At 53.2% G+C, this 14,330-nt stretch overlaps 1 protein-coding gene across 3 annotated transcripts in view; it reads right to left on the bottom strand.

Moving 5' to 3' along the window:
- Nucleotides 1–802: 802 nt before the first annotated feature.
- Nucleotides 803–14,330, bottom strand: part of LAMA5 (laminin subunit alpha 5) — a 163,581-nt gene continuing 150,053 nt past the window's right edge. For all 3 annotated transcript variants that reach the window (XM_075118705.1, XM_075118706.1, XM_075118707.1), the window contains exons 69-80: nucleotides 14,134–14,274; nucleotides 13,199–13,329; nucleotides 12,924–13,091; nucleotides 12,557–12,689; nucleotides 11,592–11,749; nucleotides 10,926–11,115; nucleotides 10,120–10,272; nucleotides 8,821–8,980; nucleotides 8,517–8,647; nucleotides 7,806–7,896; nucleotides 6,376–6,495; nucleotides 803–3,950 (exon numbers count right to left, since the gene is read on the bottom strand). In XM_075118705.1, coding sequence (XP_074974806.1) covers nucleotides 3,790–3,950; nucleotides 6,376–6,495; nucleotides 7,806–7,896; nucleotides 8,517–8,647; nucleotides 8,821–8,980; nucleotides 10,120–10,272; nucleotides 10,926–11,115; nucleotides 11,592–11,749; nucleotides 12,557–12,689; nucleotides 12,924–13,091; nucleotides 13,199–13,329; nucleotides 14,134–14,274 — 1,737 coding nt within the window. In that variant the 3' untranslated portion in view covers nucleotides 803–3,789. The remainder of the gene's footprint in view (nucleotides 3,951–6,375; nucleotides 6,496–7,805; nucleotides 7,897–8,516; nucleotides 8,648–8,820; nucleotides 8,981–10,119; nucleotides 10,273–10,925; nucleotides 11,116–11,591; nucleotides 11,750–12,556; nucleotides 12,690–12,923; nucleotides 13,092–13,198; nucleotides 13,330–14,133; nucleotides 14,275–14,330) is intronic.

Here is a 14,330-nt window from a genome sequence, read left to right as displayed (position 1 = left end):
TTTGTTCCCCATGTAAGTACTTGAAATCACCCCTTAATCTTTGCTTAATTAAGCTAAATAGAGTGAGCTCCTTGAGCCTATTCAGCAATTACTTTAATCCTTAAATTGGGGAGGGTTGTGAGAAGAGCTAGGAGAATTATTTATTTACATCCTTCAAGTACTGTGCTCAGTTCTGGTGCTCATATTTCTGCCAAATATAGAAGTAACATAACCTCTGTATTCCTAGTTGAGATTTCCTGTTTCTGCATCCCAGCAGCACAGTGGGGAGCCTATGTTTATCCACCATGCCCCACCACCTGTTTCTCAGGATGACTGCTTCCTAGGAGAGAGTGTCTCAGTGTGGCCTATATTCTTTGTACCTGTTACTGATTCAGAGCAACTGGATTGCTTGGTAACTTGTTCTCTTCATTGTAGATTACACAAAAATGGGGGGATTGATAGTTTATCAATGACCTAGAAGAAAACAAAGATGTCAAATAGCTGTGGGATATTTGGCAGCAGCTGCAATTGGGCAAACCTGTGGCCACTACAGGTAAATAAACCATCCCAGCCAGCCAGTGGATTTCACTGATGGGCTGTGTGCCAAAGGTTGCTGATCCATTTTAGCACCTAAAGAATCTTCCTAGGAGCTAACTTGATTCAGGGTCCAAGTTGGGGACTGCTATCCCAAGTGTCGCACAAATGCCACAGCACAGCAGTCACCTACTTCTAGGTTAGTGAGACCAACAGGATTGTTTCACCTGCTGACTAATCCCTTCAAAAGAATCCAGCTGCTGCTTAAATCTCATCCTTCCTCTTCAAACACAGTAGATAACAAACTTTTATTTGACTCAAAAATATGTACCAGTGATTTACAAAGACCATCTTTAATACTACAATTTAAAAATGGGTCATAATCATATTTGTTGAAAGATAAAGACATGTTAAAAGCCCATTTTACAATATTTACCCATCATAAAAAATCATAGATATAAGTTATAAATCCATTTCAGAAACAAGATTTTGTCCCCATGTGACTAGATATATACACACAAATATATATGACGTATATAAGTGAACTATAGGCGGAGTGGGGAAAAATGGTTTTGTTCTTAAATGAAAGCTGCACTAGAGTGGACGTTAGAAATAAAGATGCCACAGGTGAGAAGTGTCAGAGGGCAAAGTAACAAATACAGCAAAGCTTGGCAGGGTTATGACCAATCTTTTTTTCTGAAATAAACACAATGTTGTCATACAACAGGTCTTCATTGGGGGACAGGGTTAAAAGTTTCTAGGAATATCATATCCCTGGGGCTTCCCTCCTTCCCCAAAATCAGAGATTCTCAAACCTGACATCTTCCTTTCAACTAGTGTGAGGTGGGTTTTCCTCCTGAAATCCCAGGCAGCACTGAGAACGCTGCAGCAAGCTAAACGCACAGAGATGTTTTGCTATAGAGGCAATGTGCATCTCTCAGGGGGAGAGATTGTACTGTCTCATCTCCAGCTGAAAGGCTTAAAGCCAGGGCAGCTCAAGGTGTGTGTGCCCTGTAAGGGAATGGACATGAGCAAGCACTAACCTTTCTGTAACGTGTTCTGCCTGGCCTCTGTTCTCAGTCCCGTTCAGGCACGATGAAGCATGTTTGGAGAAGGGGCATTTAAAGTGGTTCAGAGTCAGAAGTTTTCTTCAAGTGTTTGCTCACATCCATTCCACATTAGGTGCATGCACAAGTTGTGGCCAGAGATTTTTTTTTCCCTCAGTGGTATCTGTTGGGCAGGCTCTAGCTCCCTCTGAGCTCCTCCTTGCTGGCTAATGCCTAGAGGGGCAGGAAGAGGTGTTGTGGAATGGGCATGAACACCCCATCTTTCATAACCTTTTGTTTGCTGGGACTTTTTAGATAGACTTGTTAACCTTGGAAGGGCTCACAGTTGTGTTTTCACTTGGCCAATCCACATGATTCAGAACAACCCACCAACAGCCTCTAACTGTAAGAAGCATTCATTGGTCAGGCAGTGGTTGATAGCTTCAGGCCTTTCTGTCTCTTAGGCTCAGAAAAATGTCTTATAGCTTCTATTGTCTGCTCAAGTATTTAATTCACTGTAAAACAAGCTAGCATCACAATTACTCATGTACCTTTTTGTAAGGTCCTCAGCTGTCAAGCTCTGCAGGATCTGTTTGGTAGGAAACGCAGTGAGGCTGAATGTGTGTTTGGTACCAGCCAAATCATAGCAGAGCCCTCAGCTGCATGGCCAAAGCCTATCCGCTGCTCCCTTCCACCCCAGTCTGTCTTTCTACATGGCTGCTCCTTCCTCAGACTGAGTTCTCTCTGTTCTTCTAAAAGGCACAAGCGTGCATTAAAGCATCAGCTCACCCCTTAGCTGCTTCCCAGCTTGACAGGGTAGGGCTAATTAATTATGGCACAGGGGGACTGACCCCCCCAATCTCACCTTAAAGGACAATTGCTTTATCATGTAGGTATTTTGGCAGTGTTATTCACAAATGTAGAGAGACAGCTTGTACTTGCAAAGATGAACCAATCCCTAAGCAGAATTCCTAACTTAGTTGTAGAATGTCAAGCAATTAGATTCAAACAAGTCAATCCAAAGCAAACCCAGGAATTGTTGAACTCTGTAGGAAAACAGGGGGAGTACCGAAAATGTATTTATTTTGTCTCTTCTGATGGTATGCCCAGGCGCAATCTTAGCACTACAAGGCCTTAAACCCCCTTAGATCCCCATATGTTCATGTTAGGCTTACCCTCTGGATCCTGTGAAGACCACAGGGGCTGCACTGCTACTGATCCCTCACAAGGGAGCAGATGAAGAGGAGCAGGATAGGGTTTGGTTGGGGGCAAGTGAGGAGTTTTCAGAGTTGCACACAGAAGACTTGATCCTGCAAGGTGCTGTGTGCCCTCCACGCCAACTGAAGGCAAAGGGATTTGATAGTGATCAGTACTTTGCAGGATCACGTCCAGAGCCAGAGAGGGTGGAAGTAGCTCACTATTTCCTCCTCCCCTGGCTGTGTGCATACAAATCTTGATTCTCTTCTTAAACTTTGGGACACCATAAGATTCTCTTCCTTGAATGAGAAGACTGTTTTGCCTTTGATCCAGGAGTTTTATAATGCTCTGTGACTATGGGTTGAACACGTGTCAGCTTTAGCTTGTTCATACTTATCTCTAAAGAAATCTTTGTATTGTTCATTATCTGTTTGAAGTTGGCAACACACACTGGTGTACTTCCAGTTCTCAGGGGTGTTTTCTTGAAGCATATCCCAATGGCCTTACTCCAGCAAAGAGACAGTAGTAACAGCATGCCCAACTACTATGCTGAGAGCCAGGTTTAGGAAAGGCTGTTCTTATTCCTCTGACAGAGTTTGTAACTTAAACTCTCCAACCCACCCCCACAGCAGGGAAGCCCCGTAAGCGTCAGGTGACATGAACAGAGGTGGGGGTTTGCACTCATTCTCCTTCTACACTGCTGTTCTAAGCAGCAAGAGCCATGGTTCACAGACAACAGGGGTTTGTCTCTAACACTTACGTGCTGGAGATGGGGTTTACGGAGGGCTGCATCCTTAGAGGCACAAATAATCAAAACCAATCGAAGATAAAAAGATGACAACAGGGAGAGTGGGGAGCTGCAGGCTTGGCCCCTCTCTGGGTTTGGACCTCCATGGCTTCCCCGTAGTTGCTGGAGCTCATGTGTCTCTAGCAGCTGTTAGTCAAGGCTACAAGAGAGCGCAGGCTCAGTGTCTAATCCCAGCAAGGCACCTGGTGGGTAGTGCAGCTTTTCATACTTCAGGCTTTACGCTCTTTAAATCACGGGGCAACCCGTAAGGCCAACTGAGCCCCCGACAGTCCCAGCTTGTGGCAGGTCCACGGGGTTCCGGTTTATCACCAGATTCCTTACGCAGCCGACGTAATGGGGAAGAGGAGTCAGCAGGGACGGCGAAACAGCCCCCAGCATGGCAGTTCCTGCAGAGAGGCACAAAGGGGCTGGTTAGCAAGGGAAGCGCCGTCACCAAGAGGAGGGAAGGGCTCTAGGCTCAGTCACTGGCAAGTGGCAACTTGAAACAGACTCGCTCCTGGCTCAACACACAGAAGTGGCTGGTATCTCCTCTGAGATGAGATGCCAACGAGCGAGCCTGGTTTGGCTCTGTAATGGGGGGAGGCATATTTTGCTCTCTCTGGGGTGGCAGTGGGGAGGAAGAGAGAGTGGGTCTTCATGATCAGCTTCTCCTAGTTGCAATGCAATGCAGAAAGGGGGCAGGAGCTGTGGGACGCAGGCCCAGTTAAGCCTGAACACAAACCTTGGCCAGCAAAGAACTTAAAGCAAACCAACCCCACAGCAAGATGAAAGAAGTAACAAGCGTCCGGGCCCAGATTTGTGCCTGCTGATGTGAGTGGCATCGCCCTGCTTCTGTGCAGGTTGTGGGCCTGGAAAGGGACTTTGTAGAAGTCCTGAAGGGTAGAGTCTATTCAGAGGATGGGCTGGACCAATGCACGCCCGTGTCACCTGAGGCAGGACCCTGAAGGTGAGGGGGAAGCTGTGCTGCCCCACCTCTTCCCTAAAGTAAACCTTCACTGCCAGAGGCTGCTGGCACAGTCTAACTGGCTTCTATTGGGATGGAGCCTAAAATGAATTGGGTCCAATTAACCACAGCTGTCAAGAGGGGCTATTCCCCAGACTCCAACAGAAAGTCCCCTCCCAGGAAGTTCTCAGCAACAAGAGCAGTGCCTAATTGCAACCAAATGCTCCTGGGGGGATTCTGCGGGACTGTGTGCCCGCAGAAAACAGCCCCCCGCAGATTTCCTGTGTTTCCCCGCAGAAGACGGCAGCGAAGCAAAGGGAAGCCGGGTGGGGTGAAGGGGGATGGACAGCGGAGGGAGGGGTGAACATGGGCACAGGTTTTGGGGGGATTGCCCCGCTCCAAAGAGAGGCAAGGCCTTGGGGGGCACACACGGGGTTACATGCCACTGCTCCCCCTCACTCTGCAAGCGCAGAGCTGTCCAGCTGAAGGAGGCTGTGTCTCTGGCTCCCAGTGAGGCAGCCGAATGCCGCCTTCTGGGTCCTAGTGCCAGTTGTCCTCCCCTTCTGTGTGCTGGGAGACTTCCCGTTTGCTATTCTGTGAAACAGTGAGTGCCAGGAGTGAGGCTAGGTAAAGGGTGTGTGGGGGAACTGAGGGGGGGGGGGGGGGGGGAAGAGGCAGTGGGGGTGGAATAGGGAAGGGGAATGTGAGAGTGAGGGGAGGGGGATGGAGAAGAAAAGGGGATAGGGGAATCACGTGGCAAAGCAGGAGCCCGACATGCGGGATCCCCTCGGCAGCAGCTGGGGCTCCCCCGTTAAGCAGGCCCATCAAACCCACACCCTGACAAGCCCTACCCCCCTACACCTAGACCCCTGTGACAAGCCCCCCACACCCAGACCCCCACCCAGCTGCACCTGGACCCCCACCCCACCAAGCCCCACTTCCCCAGCACCTGGACCTCCCCCCCCCCCCCCCCCCCCCCACTAAGCTCCTCCGAGCCCCAACCACCTTCACCTGCATCCCTTGCAGGGTCCCCTTGCCCCTGCACCTGGAACCACCAAATGAGCCCCTGTGCATCCAGATCTCCCACTGAGCCACCCACACCCAGATTGCCCCACACCTGGATCCCCTCCACACTAACCCCTTCCACACTTGGATCCTGCTGGGCTGGGCCTGCCCACCTGGCGCAGAGGGACAGGGCCCCAGGGTGTTTCTGGGGCAGGCTCAGCCCTTATTCTGTGTCAGGGTCAGGTGCAGCCTCACTGCCGAGTCTCTGTCCTGAGGGAGGTGGGGTCTTCAGGGTGATCTCCCACCTCAATGCAGCCAGTGGCCTGTACTCCCCACTGCCATGCTGGAGCCACATTTATTTATTGACCAATAAAATTTGCAGAATTTTAAAATATTGTCCACATAATTTTTAATTTTTTCGTGCAGAATTCCCTCTGGAGTAAACCAAAGCAGCTGGGGGCCAAGCAAGCCCCATGCTCTCATCGTGAGGCTGTTGGGAGCATTACGGGTAACAATCTTCAATCCCACAAAATACCAAGAATGGGGGCTCCGAATACACCCCTGCAGCCTTAAACACGGGGAGGGGACAGCTAGACATACCTACCTCCTCCCAAGCTGAGCGCTTGAGGGGTTAGCAGCTCCCAGCCAAGTGCTATATGAGGACCAGACACTTGGCTGGGAGATTGCCTAACAGACAAACTCAAACTAAGTGCACCGCAGTAGGGGAGCAACCAGCCCCGTTGTGACGGCGGGAACAGAGTACGTGCCCCTGGGCATTGAGAAATTCAGGACCAAGATCTGACAGCAGGAACTCTATAGCCCCAGTGACTCACCGCCGGCTCTCCCATGCTCCTCTGACTCACCTGGCACGCCCCCGAGATGGAGCGTCTCTTTGGTATCCGCTGAGCGAGTCTGGCTGGGTCCCACTGTGTAGTTTCGATCTGTGTCCACGTCCAGCTGGATCACGTTTTTGCCTTTGATGACTTAGAGAGAAACCAAAGTCAGCGGCGCGATCTCCCCATTAGAGCTGGCCAGAGGGCGGCACTGCTGTGTCGCAGCAGCTTTCAGGGTTTGAAACGTGCTTTTGTTCCAAACGAAACCAAAACTTTTCAAATGATTTTGCGACACCGAATTGTGCTGCAAGGTCTGATTTTGGCTCAAAAGGGTCAGCGCCCCTCCGTGGAAGTGACTGGCGAGCCCCTCCCATCAAAAATATCATTGAAATGTATACATGGCGGCAAAACACACCGGCTCCAGCCAAGCAGCATATTTCCACCAAAAAGGCTCCAACCGGCTCTACTTGCAACTCGAGCCAGCCAGGAGAGGTGGGGAGACTGAACCGAGAGCACTGTAGAGAAGAGTGCTGCCCCCGGACAGCAGGCACACTGCCTTCGGAGCGAGTGGCCTATCTACCGGAGACAGCCGAGGCTCCAGAGAGCAGTTCTTAGCTCAAAATGCAATGGGACTCATGAGACGTGCAGCATTCATCTCCCGCTCTGGCGTGCTGACGGGCAGAGGAGAGGCACCGAGAAGAGGCTCCAGGACTGCGCACAGAGTGCCATCAGCTGAGAACCAACATGGCTCTGGACGGCCTCACTCCCTGGCTACCAAGACACAGGGCCAGATTTTCAGCTCCTTGTAGCCGTCCGGCATGCTGAACTCTTCTGACCACTCAGAACAGTGCTAAAGAGGAGCAGAGATCCCTGGAAACCTGGCCCCAGTTCTGAGCCCCTCTGAAAACCCCGGCCATGGAGTCTCACTGCGGCATTCGGAGACTCAGTTTACATGCAACTCCCCATAACAAAAGGGAGGGTTTAGAAGTGCTAACTGCTAAGGCAGGCAGTGTAGCTAGTGGTTAGAGCAGGGAGCTGGGAATCCGGACACCTGCTTCTCTTCTATGCAAGTCTGTTATTAATGTGTACGGTGCAAAGCACTGAATTTGCTGCAACTCATTATTTCCTCACCTGTTAAATGGAGCTAATAATATCAAATAATTAATCCCTCCCTCCCAGTGACAGCCTTAATTACTGTTTGTACAGGGCTTTGAGATCCTCAGATAAAGGGCACTAGCGAAGCGGAAACGGTTGTCAGAGGCCTTAAAAAAGCCACCGATTTCTTAATACAGGGAGCAGTAGCAAGTTTTGAACACAGCTCTTTCCAGCTGCGCCTGCAGCCTTGACCGCAGTCAACCCTGCAGGAGAGCAGCAGAGGGAAATCCGAGATTCCTACGGCCCCGTGGGATGCAAAATCCCTCCCAACAGTAATAGTGGCTGATTACTGGTTGCCATCTCACCTGCTATGCTGTGCCACTGGCCATCACAGAGTGATGGACGGGCCACCGACGTGGAAAACTCCCCAGCCCCAGTGTTTGCTTTCACTGTGACCTAATGAAACAACAGAGCCAAGTTTAGACGGTTTTGGGCTTAACGGTGGAATGTGAGGGATGGGGGAAGGGCCCATCCCCGTGGTATCTGAGCACCTTCCAGAAGGACATTAAGTAATGTGACTGGAACATCTCCCCTCTGGCTCCCTCTCCCTGGGATAAGGCTAAGTGCTGATTTTATTCCTTACCCCAGCTAAGGAGCCCTCCTGGGGACAAGCTTTTCCGAAGACGAGCCCCAGGACATCTCTTCTGAGATATGAGAGCAACAAGAGACCTGCTCAAGAAGCTTCCCAGTCAGGAGGGCAGTGGGACGCAGCCGGGGGCAGGCAAAGGGAGGAATGCATCAACTGCTCAGGTTTTAAGGCCCCGCGGTGTGATCAGCCAGCCCTCGTTCCACGTGTGCGCTGACAGCGCCAAACGGGCTGCCTCCTCCAGGCAGCACCAGAGGATCTGAGCTAGAAATGGGCAGGAGGAACTGGCCGGTCAGGCAGGATTTCCATCAGCTGCGTCTAGGCTCACCCCCTGCACCAAAGGGCCACTCTGAACATCTGTAGCCCTTGGGACTCTGCACCAACCAGCCCCCAGCACTCACCACCAGCCAGCCACGCCCTGCTGACGTACCTTTGTGTCATCTGCGTACAGAGTGAGGTAGTGCTTTCTCTGTGTGCCCATGTGGAAAATCAAGGCAGAGGCACTCCGGGGCCGGATATCCAGTCTCAGCTCCAGGTCCTGCCCCATCGCCACATAGTCGGCTGGAAGGGGAAACGGGAGCCATCAGGGATGGGGAGTGCCCAGTGCCATTCTGGAAGAAGAGGCTATGGGTGCCTCCCAAGGTGAAGGGCCAAACTGCTTGGGAAAGCACCCATCCGGGCCATATCATGGGGAGGGAGGGTTCAAGGGATCAGGGAGCCAGCTAGTCTGATACCTAAAGTCATGTATCCACCCTCTGCAGCAAAGAAGATGCCACTCTCCAGAGCCCCCTCGTAGCAGGGCGTCACTCCAAAGACGCGAGAGGGGGAGTCCAGGGGTTTCCCATCCAGTTTCAAGTTCTTCAGGCAGCCGCTAAAGCTGGGGACAGAAGTATCCTGGAGAGAGAGGGAGAGGGCCAGGATTGACGAGCGCTCGCGGGCCTGGCCCGTTACCTGTCGGCACAGGGCATGGGTGGGAAACGCATGTGGCCCTTGCATGTTGGCTTCTCCTCCAACCCACCAGCCACTCCTGGGATTAGTTTTATTGCGGCCTCCTCTTCTGCAGCTCTAGGCTCCCTGACAGGACAAAGGAACAACCCCACAGCTGGACAGAGACCCCCGCCCCATCACAGCAGTCGGCCATTCCCTACAGCCCAGGTCTCCTGGCTAAGGACTGGAGCCAGCACCCAGTGATGCTCAGAGAAGCCCTTCTACTGACTGCCCTGGCTTTGGTCAGGCCCCAGCCCTCCCAAGAGCCCCTTATGCCTGGGGAATGAGGGGAGGGAACAGTGGTAAGACTGAGTCGTGCGGACAGAGAGCACACTACTGTCCTGTGCAACCTCTTGGAGCGGGGAACAAAGCCACCAGAGAACAGCTCCATCAGCACCTAAGAGCGTCTCCAGGAAACTCAGTAGTGTGTGATTCATGGCACTGAAGGCAGCTGGCAAATCTAACAGCACAGCATGGATGCCTGAGCATCACTTGGGCTGGTACTCCTTGGCACTAAGGCCCCTTTATGCCATTCTGGCAGGGAAGAGGGGACTTAAGCTAAGGGGTCCTGAGGCCCTGTCCCTCTGCACCAGGTGCACTAGGGTGTGGGTGGACAGGCTCAGCCCAGCAGGATCCAAGTGTGGAGGGGATCCAGGTGTGGGGCAATCTGCGTGCGGGTGGCTCAGTGGGAGATCTGGATGCACAGGGGCTCGTTTGGGGGTTCCAGGTGTGTGTGCTGTGCCCGCCGTCTGGCCCCTAGCGGGGCAGCAGGGCCTGGGTGCAAATGAGAATCTGGGCAACTCTCCCCACAGCTGCATTAACTTAATTTTTGCCTGGTAACTTTTACCACTTTGCACAATGCGGTCGCAGTGGGAGGAGGCCGAGACAAGCCAAGAGACTCCAAGGGCTGCCAGCCAGACTCATCTGGGAAGGCAGTGGTGTGTAACAGGGGTCCCCTGCCCTTGTCAGACGAGGGAGGACACCCGGTATAAAAACTATTCCTGCAGTGAGCTGGGATGGCGTGACCAGGGTCCAGGAGTCCTTACTGGAACGTGAGCCTTGGCTTTCGCAGCAGGAGCTCCCCCCACATAAAATGGGCTTTGAACCAGAAAGTCTCCAGCAGTAGCCACCACGCCGTTCTGAGCTCTCAGGCCATCGATGACCAGTTGAGCCCTGCTCCCATCTCTGCCGAAGAAGACCTGCAACAAGCAAGAGTTACACACTGCGTGGTAAGCTGGGTCCAGAGCAATAACCGCTTGTTTCTACCCATACACATGGTTTACTAAGCCCATGGTCCAGCTGGAGAACCCAGCTCTGGCAAGGGAGAAGAATCAGACTAAATTTGGGAAGGGAGGGAAGGCGCCGACATGCTGGAGGATGTAATGGTCAGGCAATGAAACCCTTCTGGCCTCAGAATCGATGGGGGTCCATGATTCCGAAGGGCCTGATTAGCATCCCCATCAGGTCGTCAGAGGTGCACGACCATAGCTACCAATCGCAGCGATGGAAGGGAGACTGTCTATTTGAAAACATGACCCCTCCCGTCACCCACTTTGCTCTCTTCAGACACCCCATGCCTCTGCCAGACGGGTGGGGATTAGAACCACGTGGGCAGCCTCAAAACAGCTGCCACCTGAAAAAGAACATTAGCTTCAACAACGCAAGAAAAAGAAGCTGCCACAAATACGTTCCCTGCTGGCCACCCTATCGTGGGTGGAATTCCTGCCCCTCCGTGGCACTGCTCCAAGATGCAGAATGGGCAACAAGTGAAAAGTTTAGGGCTAGAAAAGGGAGCTTTGCGTGCCATGCATTTCGCCCTCCCAAGTACCAGCCCAGCTGTCCCTCTGCTTACTGTGTGCCACCTGCCGTCATGGTACTTGTCTTTGCTCCGGATTCTCAGTTTATTCCCATTGAGATCTGCCAGGAACACGAAGCGGCCACTGGAGACGAAGAGGGCCATGAAGGAGCCCTGCAGTTTGCTGGCTACGTAGAACAGCAGCCCACTGGATGAGTTCAGCCTGACGTCCATGGAGAAGTGGGACCTGCAGAACAAGAGGGGCTGTTCAGGGGCACAGTCCCCCCCACCCCACCTCTGCAACGAGAGCTTACCACCAACATGCCCCCTGCTACAGCACCTTCCAACTGAGATTGCCAGGAGCTTCCCGACCCTCACACACCTCACAGAGCGGGTTAAGAATTATCCCTGTTGTCAAGAGAACTGAGGCACAGAGAGTTTAAGGGCCTGATTATTAAAGGGATTTAGGTGCCTAAAGATGCAGATGGGTGCCACTGTCGAGTGCCATTTTCAAAAGTGCCTAGGCCCCTAAATACCTTTAACAATCTGGGCCAAAGTGACTTGCCACTGATTCCCTTCAGGGAGTCTATGGCAGACCCAGGGCCAGCCCCCAGAACTCCTGACTCCTAGCCTGGTGTCTTCATCACCAGCCCGTGCTCCTCCGCAACGGGTGGTAGAGCAGCGTTTGGGTGTACGGAGACAGGGCAGACACAGCACACTCACCTTTCGCGGAAGGACTCTGGGATGTCATCGAATTCCACATGGCTCGTGGAGGATCCTCCAAACCGGAAGGCACCTTTAGCAGCTTTGGGGTGCCTGGGTAACTGGCAGGTCCTGTCCTGGTAATGCCTGCGGTCTTTCAATGCAGCCTTGCTTGGCACCTACAAGAGAACAATTTGGAAAAGAAAGGGTCTGGGTAAGAAAAGCTATGGCTGCATTGTGGAGGACTTGGGCACTGTCTGCCAACACACACAAGACCAATGCATCGACCCTGTGCCTGCCACCATTGTATCTAGTGCCCATATAGGCCAAAGTCACCCCTGCTCAGGATTATCTGGGCTCACAGTGGGAAGAGCTGGTTTGCTTTTTTCTGTTTTGCCCAAAGGTGCATTGAGTGTCTCTCTACTGCCTCTTCATAGCAGACCCCAAATTACCCCCTCTCCCTTTCCTAAAACTGCTGCCACCCAACTCACAGCTGGGGAGCATCCCCCTGGGGAACACAGAATCACCAATCCCGGAGTGGCACTGACTCTGCAGGGCACAGTCCCAGACCAGTTGGAAGTATCCCCCACACCAGTGTGCCTCGTTGGGTGACCATGGGACACACTGGGGCCTGGGAAGGCAGAGCCCCACCAGTCGTCATGCAGCCCAAGTGCCAGGGGGTGCAGTGCCCGGGGCTGGAGGACAAAGCCAGGAGCAAGGAAGAGCGGAGATGGACTGAATGGGTCGGGGAGTGCAGCTCCAAGGCAGCTCCTCTGCTGTCCACACCCAGGCGGTTAATGTCAGCTCAGAGTACGGCGTCACGTTTCACCCACAGCAACCACAACTACAATGGCAGGCAGGAGTTGGGAGGTTCCTTATCCCCGGCCCTGCCCCATTTCCAGCCATCAACTGACTGCACCCTTAAGCCACCAGTCCACAGCTCGGCTAGGAGATGGGAGCTGAAGAGTGGGAAGAGAATCCAACACCTTTAGTTTCCACCTGTCCTCCTTCAGAGACGCTCTCAACTGCTGCGGCTGCCGGTCCCATGGGCAGCTCATGGTCACGTTGAAGCTCTCTGTGTTCTGCTGCAGGTCCACAACCATCTGCGGGTCCAACTTCCTATTGCACAAAGGAAACAGGTCTCCATCCATTACTGTGGGGGAGCCCCGGGGTGGCACATCCAGAGCAGGTGAGCAAACGCCAGGTGCGTCAGGCACCTCAGCACATCAAGAAGGCGCAGGGGGAACCAGGGTTACAGACGGACTGGGGGAAAGGCTAAATGAGCAGATTGATTTGGGAGGGGAAGGGACCAAAGGTGCAAATTAACCAACCCTGGCAGCACACCGCACTCACCGCTTCACAAAGACATTCCCGATGCAGCCCGTCAGGTTGCTAAGAGCGCCAGCCCCTGGCAAACCGCCCAGTTGAAACAGCATCTGCTCCTCCTGGCGCCTATGCCTCCTGTAGCGATGGGCCCCTTGCTTGGGCCCTTGGAGCTGGTCATCTATGTAAAGCCGAACCCTGCAATGGGAGCATGGCTAGTGATTCGTTTGGCCCAGGTGCCCCCTGTGACGAGGCAATGCCTACCAGCGGCGAGAGTGCTGCTCTACCGGATGACTGGAACGTACCCCGTGGCGTCGCTATAGATGGCGACGTAGTGGCTGGCATCATCCGCGTAGGCATGTTTTGTGGTGAGTTCGGTTTTCAGAACTGTCACGGCTACTCGGCCATTCTTCAGAGACACCTGACAACTCCCTTCCTGAAAAGGGTAAAAATAACCCCTCGCACAAGAGCTGGGCATAGCCGAACGACTACAAGGAAACCAACGGCCATTTGCCCTCCTGGCGTGACTTCCCTCCCAGGACACCCAGCCAGGCTCAGAGTTACCAGGGTGATGTCACAGCAAGTCAGGAAGACGTGGCCCCAGGCGGAATGGGAAGTGAGGGTTCCTCATGCCTATTTCCAGGAGAAGTGCCAGAATCCAGCTTTCCATGCTAAGGGACTGGAGAGGATTTTGCAGCTCCCAAAGATGCACCGGGAAGGGGCAAGAGAGGATCTACTAACATTGTTTTTCTAAACAGAGACCCTTCCCCGCCCCCTTCCCTTTACTGTTCACTCACCACTGGAACAAACTCCTCCCTTTCTTTGAGAGAGTAATAGAAACCTCCTGCCGTACACCCAGGAGATACGGCTCACATGATCCGCCATTCTGAACTCCCTGCTTCAGCTGTTACTACGAGCCAAAGACCTTTGAACTCATGCAAGAGCTCACCTGCTCCCTGCTGGGATTCCTGTTACAGTCACGCCTCTCCGGTGAGGCAGCAATTGGGGCTGAGGGTGGGGCTTTTGGGGTGAGCAGGATGCCGAAGGCTTTGTTGTCACAAGAGCCTCCCCCTCCCCTCCTCAGCCCTGCTCAATGAACCCTGCTTGCAAGAGCCAGCCGAACCACAGCCTCAAACAGAAGCAGCTCGGGGCTCAGAAACGTGCAGCCCCCTTCGAGGTGAAGCACAGGCCGCACTGTGATGGGGGGCAAGGGGGCAGCAGAAGTGCACTGCAGTCCTACCGCTGTGCTGTGGGAGTACAGCAGGCCGTTGCTCTGGCTCGTTCGGAAGCTGAAGCCTGTGTAGAAGTCCTGCAACGAGGGCACATTCTTCAGAGACAGCGTCAGGTAGCCATGGCCGTGGAATTTAACCGAGCGGGCCACCTGCAGGAGGCAGAGAAGGAAAACGCAATCACAGGGCGTTTCCCCATTTTACAAGT

This window comes from Caretta caretta, chromosome 13 (assembly GCF_965140235.1).
Source record: "Caretta caretta isolate rCarCar2 chromosome 13, rCarCar1.hap1, whole genome shotgun sequence".
In the NCBI taxonomy this organism is placed as follows: Eukaryota; Metazoa; Chordata; order Testudines; family Cheloniidae; genus Caretta; species Caretta caretta.
Note: the sequence above shows the minus strand (reverse complement) of the source record. Positions and strands in the feature narration are given on the sequence as shown.